Genomic DNA, 12,950 nt, shown 5'->3' on the forward strand with positions numbered 1-12,950 from the left:
GATATTTTGTTCTTTTGCAAGTCTAATTTAGTAAGACTTTGGGAATGAAATGCTTAATTCCTACAATCACCTCATGTATGGTGTTTCTCTGCAATAGTTCCCTATGCAATCATTATAGTAGAATAAAGGAAATAATCTTGGGATAGTGATTCAATAAATAACAGGTCCCCTGTCTAGAGCGTACGCGTCCTTGAGCCTCGCAGCTGCATGATGACGTTATACCCCGACACTATTGTTTGAGGTGGACATTGTCCAGAGGAGCATTAGTGGGAAAAAACAGTGTAGCCCTGAGACAATAGGATGACGTCACGACCAATGAGCACGGCCTGCGGGGGGCGCAAGGATTCACTTCTTTCTTGGACACTGGTGGGTGTGGAGACGTTAATTCTGTTCCTAGCAATTGCGTTGGCCTCAGTGGAAAAGCGTAGCTTCGGTGGGGTTCCGTCTGCCTCTGATGGGGTGCGGGGATGTGTGGTTCATCACTGGTGAATGGTGTGCGACGATTGTGGTGATGATTTTGTGACGAACGGATTTGCAATAAGGGAATGCAGTGAACGTGAAAATTATGGTGAGTGTCTTTTTCACTCTGTTCAAGTGTCTCTGTGTTTGTTTTCCTCTGTTACCCAGTAGTCGTGCGATTTGTCCTGACGTGTCCTGACATGCCCCGACATGCATGCTTTCCTTTGTTGACGCTTTGTATTTTTTTCTTTTTTGACAAGGAACATCTTGTCTTGACGATGTCGATAGTGCTGCCCTGAACGGGAATAGTGCTAGAGCAATTCTTAATAATTTTGCGATTAAATTAGTTCAGAAATCAACCGCAAGAGGGACACATGCATGACTTTATAGAGGAGAAAAAGCATTAAGATTCAGTTCCGTGCCTGGCTGTCAGATGGAGTAGACGCATCGTTCTCGCGTTCCTTGTTACCTGTACTCTGTGTTGAGTTGTTGAGTGCCTAGTCCTCTTATTAGCCACTATGAAGTTACATGTTAGGATATTTTGTCTTGGGATAGTGATATATTATCTTGGGATAGTGATTCAATAAATAACAGGTCCCCTGTCTAGAGCGTACACGTCCTTGAGACACGCAGATGCACGATGACGTCATGCCATGGCTTCATTGCAGATTGACCTTGTCAAGTTGTGTCGACTGAGCGTGTGAAAAAAAAATCGGTCTAGCCTTGGGACAATGGGATATGACGTCACGACCAATGAGCAACGCAAGAGGAGGGCGCGGGAATGTTCTTTTCTCTTAGCCTCACGCAGGTGGTCGCCGCAGAGGGCGCTAAGAGCGCGCGCATGCGTCCCAGTCACTTCCTCGCTGGATCTCGCGGAGCGCCAGACGTGTGCTCGGTCGCTCTGCAGTCCCCGCGCGGCTCAGTTGGTGTCAGGCTGTCGGATGGAGCAGTCGCATCGGTCTGCGCGCTCCTGTTGTGGTGAGCTGATTACTTGTGTAACTAATGCTTTCGCCAACTTTGTTCCTGCTTTGTTTGCGATTTTCATGCCCGTGCACGTCGGGCGCTGGTTGCTGTTGTCCGGGCATCCCCGCCATTTTCTACCTTTTCTGCCTTGGGAACGAGAGTACCCCAGGCGTGATTCTTAATAACTTTGTCGTGACATTAGTTGAGAAAGTAACCGCTTGGGGTGCAGCTGCGGGACTTTATACAGAGGAAAAAACCATTACGAGTCAGTTCGCCGCCTGGCTGTCGGATGGAGCAGTCGCATGGTTCTGCGCTCCTGTTGTGGTGGGATGATTTGTTGTGTAACTAATTCTTTTTGTTGATTGCTATTGATGGTTAGCATGCTCTTCCTTTCCCAGCCTCTGTATTACGAGTGTTTTTCTCTTCGCATGTCCAGAGCTGTCCTAACCTGCGCAGACATGTCATGATGACATCATAGCTGCGATGCTTTGCAACCTGCCTCTGTGCTCCGTCGCCCGGCGATGGTCAGCGGCCGTTCGGGACCGCTTTCTTCAACATGGCGTCATTTGATCTTCGACTAAACTCCTTCTCTTCACTCTGTCACTATCTATTTTTTCTTTTTTATGGACTCTCGTAGTGCACAACGCTCAGCTGGCCTGGACACGAGTTAGACGCTCCCCAATTAGTGTGGTGACTCCCTGGAGGGTACTGATTAATGTGGGGGGTCACAATTAGCTCTAATTGCTAATTAAATCGTGTTCAGAACAATTGAGCGTTGTGCACTATGAGAGTCCATCCCATACTACAAATTGCAGCGTGCAATATGCTGTGGTTGCACCACTGGCATCAAAGTGGGGAACAGTAATGCAAATTACACCGGTCCAGTGTGCTTCTGGTGGAAGTTGGTGCAGTGCCTTTAAATTGCATTATGCCGGTGGTTGTAACACCGACACCACAGCGATAAACAGCATCCCAAGTAACACAAAGTGTAGGAATAATGTTGGGGAAACGTTGGATACGTTGGCCAATGTTGGCAATATTGTTGCGACGTTCCATTCATATTGGAATATCAATGTTAATTTACAGCCATTGCCGCAGTATTGGTGCAATATTTGGTTACGAATATTAACTTTGCAAATGTTGCTGGAATATGCATGCCATGTTGTTATCCCAACACGAAATTCACAGTGCTGGAACAATGTCAGATAAATGCTGGAAGTTATCCATGAAACCTGTAACATTGCTCCGGCACTGGTACAGTGTTTTCCTTCCAATGTGGGGCAGTTGCCACCGATCCAGCATTGTCAGCACATGGATATGAGAGAGCTGTGCCGACGTGGGATATACAGCACTGGAACAATGTCGGAGAAATGATTAGGGGCTTACATAAAATTTGTAACCTTGCTCCAGCATTGGTACAGTGCCTTTTTTGCAATATGGGGCAGTCGCCACTGATCCAACGTTGTAAGTATATGGAAATGAAATAGCTGTACTGACGTGGAATTTACAGTGCTGCAACAATTTTGGGGGAACGTTGGGCAGTCTACAGAAAATTAGTAACATCGCTCCGGCATTGGGACGGTGCCTTTTGTCCAATATGGGGCAGTCACAACCGATCCAACGTTGTTAGAATATGGATATGAAATAGCTGCTCCGACTTGGAATTCACAGCGCTGCAACAATTTTGGAGGAACGTTGGAGAGTCTACATAAAATTAGTAACGACGCTCCGGCATTGGTACGGTGCCTTTTGTCCAATATGGGGCAGTCACAACTGATCCTACGTTGTTAGAATATGGATATAAAATCTCTGTTCCGACTTGGAATTCACAGCGCTGCAACAATTTTGGAGGAACGTTGGAGAGTCTACATAAAATTAGTAACGACGCTCCGGCATTGGTACGGTGCCTTTTGTCCAATATGGGGCAGTCACAACCGATCCTACGTTGTTAGAATATGGATATAAAATCTCTGTTCCGACTTGGAATTCACAGCGCTGCAACAATTTTGGAGGAACGTTGGAGAGTCTACATAAAATTAGTAACGACGCTCCGGCATTGGTACGGTGCCTTTTGTCCAATATGGGGCAGTCACAACCGATCCTACGTTGTTAGAATATGGATATAAAATCTCTGTTCCGACTTGGAATTCACAGCGCTGCAACAATTTTGGAGGAACGTTGGAGAGTCTACATAAAATTAGTAACGACGCTCCGGCATTGGTACGGTGCCTTTTGTCCAATATGGGGCAGTCACAACCGATCCTACGTTGTTAGAATATGGATATAAAATCTCTGTTCCGACTTGGAATTCACAGCGCTGCAACAATTTTGGAGGAACGTTGGAGAGTCTACATAAAATTAGTAACGACGCTCCGGCATTGGTACGGTGCCTTTTGTCCAATATGGGGCAGTCACAACCGATCCTACGTTGTTAGAATATGGATATAAAATCTCTGTTCCGACTTGGAATTCACAGCGCTGCAACAATTTTGGAGGAACGTTGGAGAGTCTACATAAAATTAGTAACGACGCTCCGGCATTGGTACGGTGCCTTTTGTCCAATATGGGGCAGTCACAACCGATCCTACGTTGTTAGAATATGGATATAAAATCTCTGTTCCGACTTGGAATTCACAGCGCTGCAACAATTTTGGAGGAACGTTGGAGAGTCTACATAAAATTAGTAACGACGCTCCGGCATTGGTACGGTGCCTTTTGTCCAATATGGGGCAGTCACAACCGATCCTACGTTGTTAGAATATGGATATAAAATCTCTGTTCCGACTTGGAATTCACAGCGCTGCAACAATTTTGGAGGAACGTTGGAGAGCCTACATAAAATTAGTAACGTCGCTCCGGCATTGGTGTGGTGCCTTTTTTCCAACACGGGGCAGGCGTCATCGATCTGACGTTGTTAGAATATGGATATGAAATAGCTGTTCCGACGTGGAATTGACAGTGCTGCAACAATTTTGGAGGAACGTTGGAGAGTGTACATAAAATTAGTGACGTCGCTCCGGCATTGGTGTGGTGCCTTTTTTCCAACATGGGGCAGGCGTCATCGATCTGACGTTGTTAGAATATGGATATGAAATAGCTGTTCCGACATGGAATTGACAGTGCTGCAACAATTTTGGAGGAACGTTGGAGAGTCTACATGAAATTAGTAACGTCGCTCCGGCATTGGTATGGTGCCTTTTGTCCAATATGGGGCAGTCCCAATCGATCCTACGTTGTTAGATTATGGATATAAAATAGCTGTTCCGATGTGGAATTCACAGCGCTGCTACAATTTTGGAGGAACGTTGAAGAGTCTACATAAAATTAGTAACGTCCCTCCAGCATTGGTACGGTGCCCTTTTTTCCAATATTTTTATTTTAATACCGATAGAACTTTTTTGGAATACGGATTTTGTGCTGAACTGCGCCTGAATGTTGAGGAAATGGAACTCTATGTGCTGGGCTGTATTCGTAAATGCATGAAACGCAACAAGCCCCTAGCCATATACCTGAAATTATGCCACTTTCTGTGTGCCCTCACCCAGGCAGCATTTCACAATATTACGCTTTTTTTCGTATGTGTTTGATTATGCGAACTCACCCAAAGGAAACACTAGGAAAAACTGATCCAAAATACTACACAACACTGCAACAGTCATTGCTTCAAAACTGCAGGACGCAAAACAGGACAAGAAAGCAAGATGTAAACAAATAAAGCTAGATTTAGAAAGCAGGTACAGTTGACCCTATTTATAACGTTACTGATGGGAACGCGAAGTCATATTGTATTGTACATCAGAGTATCGTTAAAAAGCAGCTTTCGTGAAATTGCCTCTCGGGATTGCATCAGCGAAGTATATCAGCAAGTAGAAGGCCGCTAAACATGTACGTTTGTTGCGAGCGCAAGAGCATTTTATCTAGCTCTAAATTGACACAGCTTCGTGGCGAAAGCTTTTACAAGGACAACATAACCTCCGGTATCAACGTGAGCTTCTGCACCGTTCTAGTTCTAAGACTTCATTTATTGCTCATCATCAAGTGCCGTAATCATTATCATTCTCACTATTGGAACTTCATTGTCCATCACAACGCAGCTCCCACACAGGTAATTCATCGACATGTGTTTGGATTTCGGAACAGCATTTCGGAACTGCAGACGCCATGATAGCAAGCAGCAAAATAAGACAAAAAAAAACTTGTGGGCCCGTATCCAAGATGATAATAAAAGGGCTTGGCTGTACCAGGCATCAGTTAAAAATCACATCACATCATTGCAATTGAGAAATAAAATTTAATAAAGGTGACCAACAGTGACATTCATGTGGGACATAACTGAATGAAGCTTGGCAAGCTTGGCTTGGCAAAACTGACAGACTATGTTAAATGAAACAATGGTAGAACCACATGTCGTGAGTCATCAATGGGTAGCATAGTCATTTTGTGCTGAACAGATGAGATGGGCCAAACCTTTAAACTTTGCTTGTCCATATCAGACACACAATAAATGTGCAGTTTAGAAGACACTATGGGTAACTCAAAAAAGTTCTCAAGCTTCTTAAAGGCATAGCCTACAAACACAGCACCACCATCAGAATCAACAATGTTGACGACCTTTACAATGCTTCCGTCTGTCATGTGAAGAATACAGTCAGCACGGCTAAGAGAAACTGAAAACTTGGCAAACTCAATTACCCTGTACATGCCAAAACACATCAAACCTAAGGGATGGGGGCCACTGTTTTGTTTCTGCTTTAAGGCATAGCCTTTTACATCTTGGCGCTTTGAAGCTTTTAAGGCAACAGAGTTCATCTCTGCGAGTCGGTTCTGGAGTTGCTGCAGGGGAAGGTAAGTACCCCACAGTAACCGTTTTAAGTGCTGCAGATAATCTTCAAACACAAAAGCTGAAAAGCTGTCAAGGCATCCAAAATTCTCTACATCTTCAACTAGATGCAACAAACAGTGAACATTCATTACATAGAAGCCACGACCATACACATGCACTGCAGACGACACAAACTTTCGAAGCAGTCGCTCAGCTGTTTTCAGCAATGACTTCGACAGGGTTGGCGAAACAAGTATCTGAATGCTGCAGCTCAGGAGGAGGAAATGCGTGTACATTTCATGTGTTACACACTTGTACAACACAACTGCACCAGTGTATAGAAGAAACTGTCTGAACTCTGTTGCCTTCCAGTAGTGAATCATTTTCAGTTCCCTTGGCTTTCGAGCAAACTCTACTGGTATAAATGACCTGAGCGCTAGCAGCTTTGATCATATAAGCTCTTTCGTGGCATTGGCCAATTTTGCGGGCTGCGGTTTGCTGGACATCCAGTGTTGCATGATCATAGTCCTCATCACACCAAGGCACACGAGATGCATGTAATCGTACGGGACACATTTAATAAGATCTATGTCTAGTTCCACGAGAGGGGAAGTTCCTTTGTGATGTTCCCTTTGCACTTGGTTACGAAATGAAACCCATGATCTCTTTGCAGCTGAAGCATCCATGTACAGCCTCTTTTTGTGCGTCTTTGAATGATGGCCTCGTAACTCGCAGCGCTCACAGGCATAGTACCCAGTATGCCCTGTGATACATTTGATGAAGGCCCGTGCAGGGAGGTCACAAATAAAACAACCTATGGCAACCTTCAACATTTTCCCATGAAGACACAAGCCTGATTCCATCAGCTGTTTCACCTCACACACAAAATGTCTCAGGAACTCCTGAGCTGACGATGGCTTGGTTTTCCCTATGTATGCTGCAGCAAGAAATGGTGTTTTTGAAGCAGATTCTTTGACATGGATTAAGATAGGCCACAATGACAATGTTGAACTTTTGGAGATGGGAATACCATCTATGTTAATTTTCAAAGTGATAGAAGTAGTCTTTAGGTATCCAGCCCTTAAGAGTGCATAGAGTCCCTGAGCAATGCCAACATAAAAATAGTCTCCTCCTGCGAGTGAGGATACTTTTGACTCCCTAGGCGTTTGTAGCAGGGTCCTTGCATCACATGGCAGATCGGGATGATATGGCTTGAGTATCTGAAGCAAGCTGCTGAGGTGGGCCTGTGGTGTGTTGCATGTTATGGCCCAGAGTGCAAGTTGAACAGCAAGTGTCACACTACTGTGCACTGTTACGGTAGAGTTGCCCCTGAAACACAAAGACACCACATAAACGAAGTGTACAAGTCTTACTTATAACAAGAACAAGAAGAAATGATACAATTTTCATGGGTGCACATAAAGCACAAGTTTGTTGGCTGGGCAGCAGTCGCCACTGCTGGATGCACTGCCTTTTACAGCAGCTCGTTGAGAGTCCATTTGCACGCAACAGAGTGTGGGCTGGCAAATGAACAATCACGGCATTGTGTTGGGCACATGTGGCTACCAAACGTTGCCAAAATTTAGGAAGGGAGTTGCCTCAGGACAGAAGCCGCCGATATTTCGAACAGAGACTGTTCTTCTTCTGCACACCGTCCTCATCATTGGCATGGTATTTAAAGGGTTAGGTGTGACGTGTTTAAAGGTTCATGCGAATTGTGGGTCAACAGCCCGGAGGGAAGAAAGGGTCCGTACGGGCTTCTACGGCCGGAGTGAATGGCTGCTTTGTTAGAGTGTGGAGGGGATTATCTGAACGTAGTGATCTAGGCAACAGACCGGTTACAGAAAAATGGAAGGTTCACGAACACGTGGACGAAACGGGACAACAGGCAAGAATTTGGAAGCATAGCGAAAGATAAGGAGGTCAGTGATTACGGGGGGGGGGGGGACAAAATTCCAGAGCGAGCAAGGGTTTCTTCTTTTTTTTTTCATATTAGTAATACAAAGTGGCATGCAATAAAGAAAGCAGAAAGCAGTGGCCATGCAGAACATAACAGATGATAATGGAGATAGAAGGGAAAAGCATATTTTACTTGTGAAGTGTTTCTAGGGTGCCTTGTGATTTGTTGATACCGGACGGGTGAAGAGCGTTGAACTTGTATATGAGATAACACTCCCTATCACGTCTGTCACGTGTGGATCTAAACCCGGTTTCTAGAATATATAGTTTAATGTTGTCAAAATTGTGACCAGGAACGTTAAAGTGTTCGGTGACTGCTTTGGGGAGTTTGTTGGACGTGTCGGTTCTGTGTCCGGTAAGGCGGTTGTTCATTTGTTGGCAGGTTTCACCGATATATTGCATAGAGCAGTCACCGCATTCAATGCAGTATATGACATTGGAGCTTGTGCATGTGAATGCGTGGTTAACGGGGTGGGTGTAATTGCTTGCAGTGCTTTTGATGGAGTTAGCGTGTTGAACGTGCTTGCATGTTTTGCAGCGCGGGAGGTTGCAGGGTCGTGCTCCCGTGTACGGGGTGCTGGTTTTGCTGATTTTGGCATTGACCAAGGAGTGTGCTAGGTTTTTTGCGCGTCGGTATGTCACCTGCATATCACCGGTGTGTCACCTGGGAATACAGGTGACATACCGACGTGCAAAAAACCTAGCAGACTCCTTGGTCAATGCCAAAATCAGAAAAACCAGCACCCCGTACACGGGAGCACGACCCTGCAACCTCCCGCGCTGCAAAACATGCAAGCACGTTCAACACGCTAACTCCATCAAAAGCACTGCAAGCAATTACACCCGCCTCGTTAACCACGCATTCACATGCACAAGCTCCAATGTCATATACTGCATTGAATGCGGTGACTGCTCTATGCAATATATCGGTGAAACCTGCCAACAAATGAACAACCTCCTTACCGGACACAAAACCGACACGTCCAACAAACTCTCCAAAGCAGTCACCGAACACTTTAACGTTCCTGGTCACAATTTTGACAACATTAAACTATATATTCTAGAAACCGGGTTTAGATCCACACGTGACAGACGTGATAGGGAGTGTTATCTCATATACAAGTTCAACGCTCTTCACCTGTCCGGTATCAACAAATCACAAGGCACCCTAGAAACACTTCACAAATAAAATATGCTTTTCCCTTCTATCTCCATTATCATCTGTTATGTTCTGCATGGCCACTGCTTTCTGCTTTCTTTATTGCATGCCACTTTGTATTAGTAATATAAAAAAAATGAAAGAAACCCTTGCTCGCTCTGGAATTTTTCCCCCCGTAACCACTGACCTCCTTATCTTTCGCTATGCTTGCAAATTCTTGCCTGTTGTCCCGTTTCGTCCACGTGTCCGTGAACAACCCATTTTTCTGTAACCGGTCTGGAGCCTAGATCCCTACGTTCAGGTAATCCCCTCCACACTCTAACAAAGCAGCCATTCACTCCGGCCGTAGAAGCCCGTACGGACCCTTTCTTCCCTCCGGGCTGTTGACCCACAATTCGCATGAACCTTTAAACACGTCACACCTAACCCTTTAAATACCATGCCAATGATGAGGACGGTGCCCAGAAGAAGAACAGTCTCTTTCCGAAATATCGGCGGCTTCTGTCCTGAGGCAACTCCCTTCCTACATCTCTACCGGTTCGCTGGATTTCTACCCATCTACGTTGCCAAAATTTGTTGGTTATGAACATGAATTGTAAATCTTGAAGTGCTTCAACCCAATGACACAGAACAATGGCTTCTTGAAACAGTGACACAACATGACACCAAGGGACTGAACTGCACACTGACACTGATGTATTGCGAAGCAATAAGGGCGCACGATAGGATGAGGTAAAGTGAATTTGGTGAAACCCATCTGATTTAACTGTGCCCTTAGGTTAGGAAAAAAGGCTGAGTGGAGTGCATGTGACGAATGCCTCTTCAGTAGTCTGTCAGGATGCATGCAACTACACGACACTCACTCAGAAACAGAAGGGTCCGTCCGCAAACCATGTGGGCTACTGGAGTCACCTGGCCCACTGTCTGAATGCGAAGCTGCATCTGATTCATTGCTTGGGCTGTTGGGAAGGTTTTCACATCGGCATTACAAATCAGAAGTAACATACAGTACTGTGAAGAGGAAGCAGCAGAGCAAGGTACCTATTGCAATTACCTCTACTGCTATCTTAGTAGACCTAAGCAGGTTAAAGCAGCTGGAAACAATAGGCAGCTCTCTTTGGAACAGACAAAGTGCAGATTCAGAAAAATGTGTGTTTGTTGCACAGTGTCACAAGGTTTGCTTTCTTGTGCATTTTGGAGAAAATATGGCAGCATTTCCATCTCTGAATGCTCTGGCAAAACAAACGTTCCATTTCTACACATCACTGACAAGAGAACAGCCAATAGTTGGAGAAGGCTTCCCCTCAGCCATGGGACAGAGTAGATGAACTGTACATTAGTTTGGCATCAGTGTGCAGAGACAGATTCACAGTACTAGATTGAAAACATAAAGGCTGCTTAAAGTTTCAGTGCTGGAGGGTCACTGGATGTGCACTTTATGTGTGTACTTACTCATCAGTTGGAAGACTGTAAGAGCTATCAGTTTCAGTGAGCTCTTGATCGGTTATGCCGCTGCACAGACTGTCGAACTCCTGCCTGTACTGTGCGTGTAGAGAGCTGACACTGCAGGCACTGAGTGGGAGCAAAGTAAAGACATTTCATAAGTTACCTGACAAACGTGCAGCTATATTCCAGTCGTCCGGATTGAAACTAACGAATGTAGGTGAAGACCCAATTAAACTTTTACTCACATATCAACTGGAAGATCATCAGAGCTAACACTCTGGATGTGCTGGTGGGATGTTATGCTGCTGTCAGAAGAGTGATCAAATGGATAGGTGATGTTACTGCCACTGGGCGGGAGCAAAGTAAAAGCATGTTACAAGCTATGATGATGTGATGTGAAGCTATCTGAGTGATGTATACAGAATGGAACTATGCCTGAGAGAAACCAACATGAACAGAACCTGAAATTTCAGGCAGTAACCTGAGACTTGCCTAAAATTCATTCAAGAAGCTGGGTCATTTAGAACAAAAACCTAAAGCATTTGCATGTGTCAATATCTCCTGAAAATATCAGGCTCTCCTGACAATCGACATAAAACATAGCTCTATGTATGTGCGTAACTTGCAAGCGGGGATCTTAGGTTAATGCTGCGTAGTTTCTCCCACCAAGCCCTAGGCCTGTCTCGAATGAATGAACACAAGCAGCACAATATACAGGTTGGTGGCCTGTTTGCACAGGCAATGTACTTGTCTAGCAAGTGCCTTAACAGTGCTGCGCTTCAACATATCTACCCGTCCACCACTATGCACTCGAATGTTACTGTGCTGCTTGGGGAACTTGTCCATATGAGGGCTTCGTTTTGGGGTACAAATACTGACCGGATTATGGCACCTATGTATTTTGTGCAGTCACCACGAACAACACAGTACCCAATGTACTACAATTTTAACTGTAACGTTACGACTGCTTTAATTACAGTCGTTTTTCTCAAACTCCTCGAAAACCGAAGTTTTCGCGTCGTATCATTATTGTCGTTTGTCCAGTGAGGAGTTATCTTTGCGGTGGAGTAAGGTATCCCACTGCATATGTACTGGTCTGGCTAACACGATTTCTAACCAGTTACGAACACCAGCAATAGCTCAACTTACTCTGCGCATGATGCCGGCGGGAAAGGCCTCGTCAAGTGCCCATGATCGTTGTATATTGCGCCGTGGGCGCGCTTCGCTTTCGGTGTAGCTTCGTCACTGCTTGGATAGTCGCTGCCGTACAGTTCTCGCAGTTGGTCTGCGATTTTTTTCCGTCGTGCTCTTTAACGCTGACGTAGCGAGTGATTGGGACACTCGCCACTCATTTTAACATAGCGCAACAATTTTATGCAACAGGTGAGGTGATGATGACGATGATATGAGGTGGGTGATATTATCGAAACATTCGATAGTATCGATAGTGTTTGACTATCGACTGTCCAACTATGTGAACCGGAATTTCGGTAGCATCAGGATAGTTTTTTCGAACTATCGATTCAGGTTCAGGTTCGATAGTATCGTGACATATAGGTGGTGCTGTTCTCCGATCCTCACGTCGCTTGAGTCAAGTCAATCCAGCACACCTGAATTCACGTTTCGCTCCTGCATAGCTTTAGTTTGTTTCTTTCGAAAACTAAACTTTCCTAGAGCAAGGCGACAATAGAAACGGACAAGGACAAGTACGACGCATTTGCGTAGCTTTGCGTCGTCGTTGTCTGTGTCCCTTTCTATTGTCGTCTTGCTCTACCAATCGGTCCCATACACTCTGTGTCTACTAAACTTCATTTTGCATTACGAAGTTTGCGGTTCGCTCCTGCAAACTAGGTTGTCCATTACGAATTGAACACTTTATTCATGTTCCTTTTAAAAACGAAACCGTGCTTTTCGCTGATGCAAACTATTGATAGTTTTGTCTCTCGCAATTTCAAAGTTGAACATATTTCCATCGGAATCAAAACCGCAGTTCGACGATCGCGTTTCGCTCTTGATTTGTCGTTACCTATCCGGGTGGGGGGTACATTATGAAAACGAAGGGAAAGTTAGGTGCAGCAAGCGTGATGGTGAGATGACGATCCATGACTTGAAAACCCGAGACTAGGTAGGGATGATATCAGA

General features: G+C 45.1%; 2 protein-coding genes across 2 annotated transcripts in view; one reads left to right on the forward strand and one right to left on the reverse strand.

Moving 5' to 3' along the window:
• LOC135388463 (phospholipid-transporting ATPase ABCA1-like) overlaps positions 1-12,950 on the forward strand; it is a 391,000-nt gene that overhangs the window by 179,414 nt on the left and 198,636 nt on the right. The window lies entirely within an intron of this gene.
• LOC135387672 (uncharacterized) lies at positions 6,694-12,160 on the reverse strand. Its single transcript, XM_064616777.1, has 6 exons — positions 12,154-12,160; positions 11,958-12,093; positions 11,054-11,155; positions 10,815-10,934; positions 10,226-10,321; positions 6,694-7,573 (listed from the first exon to the last, which is right to left on the reverse strand). The coding sequence occupies exons 1-6, from the start codon at positions 12,158-12,160 to the stop codon at positions 6,694-6,696; spliced, it is 1,341 nt and encodes a 446-aa protein (XP_064472847.1).

Source organism: Ornithodoros turicata, chromosome 3 (genome assembly GCF_037126465.1).
Source record: "Ornithodoros turicata isolate Travis chromosome 3, ASM3712646v1, whole genome shotgun sequence".
In the NCBI taxonomy this organism is placed as follows: Eukaryota; Metazoa; Arthropoda; class Arachnida; order Ixodida; family Argasidae; genus Ornithodoros; species Ornithodoros turicata.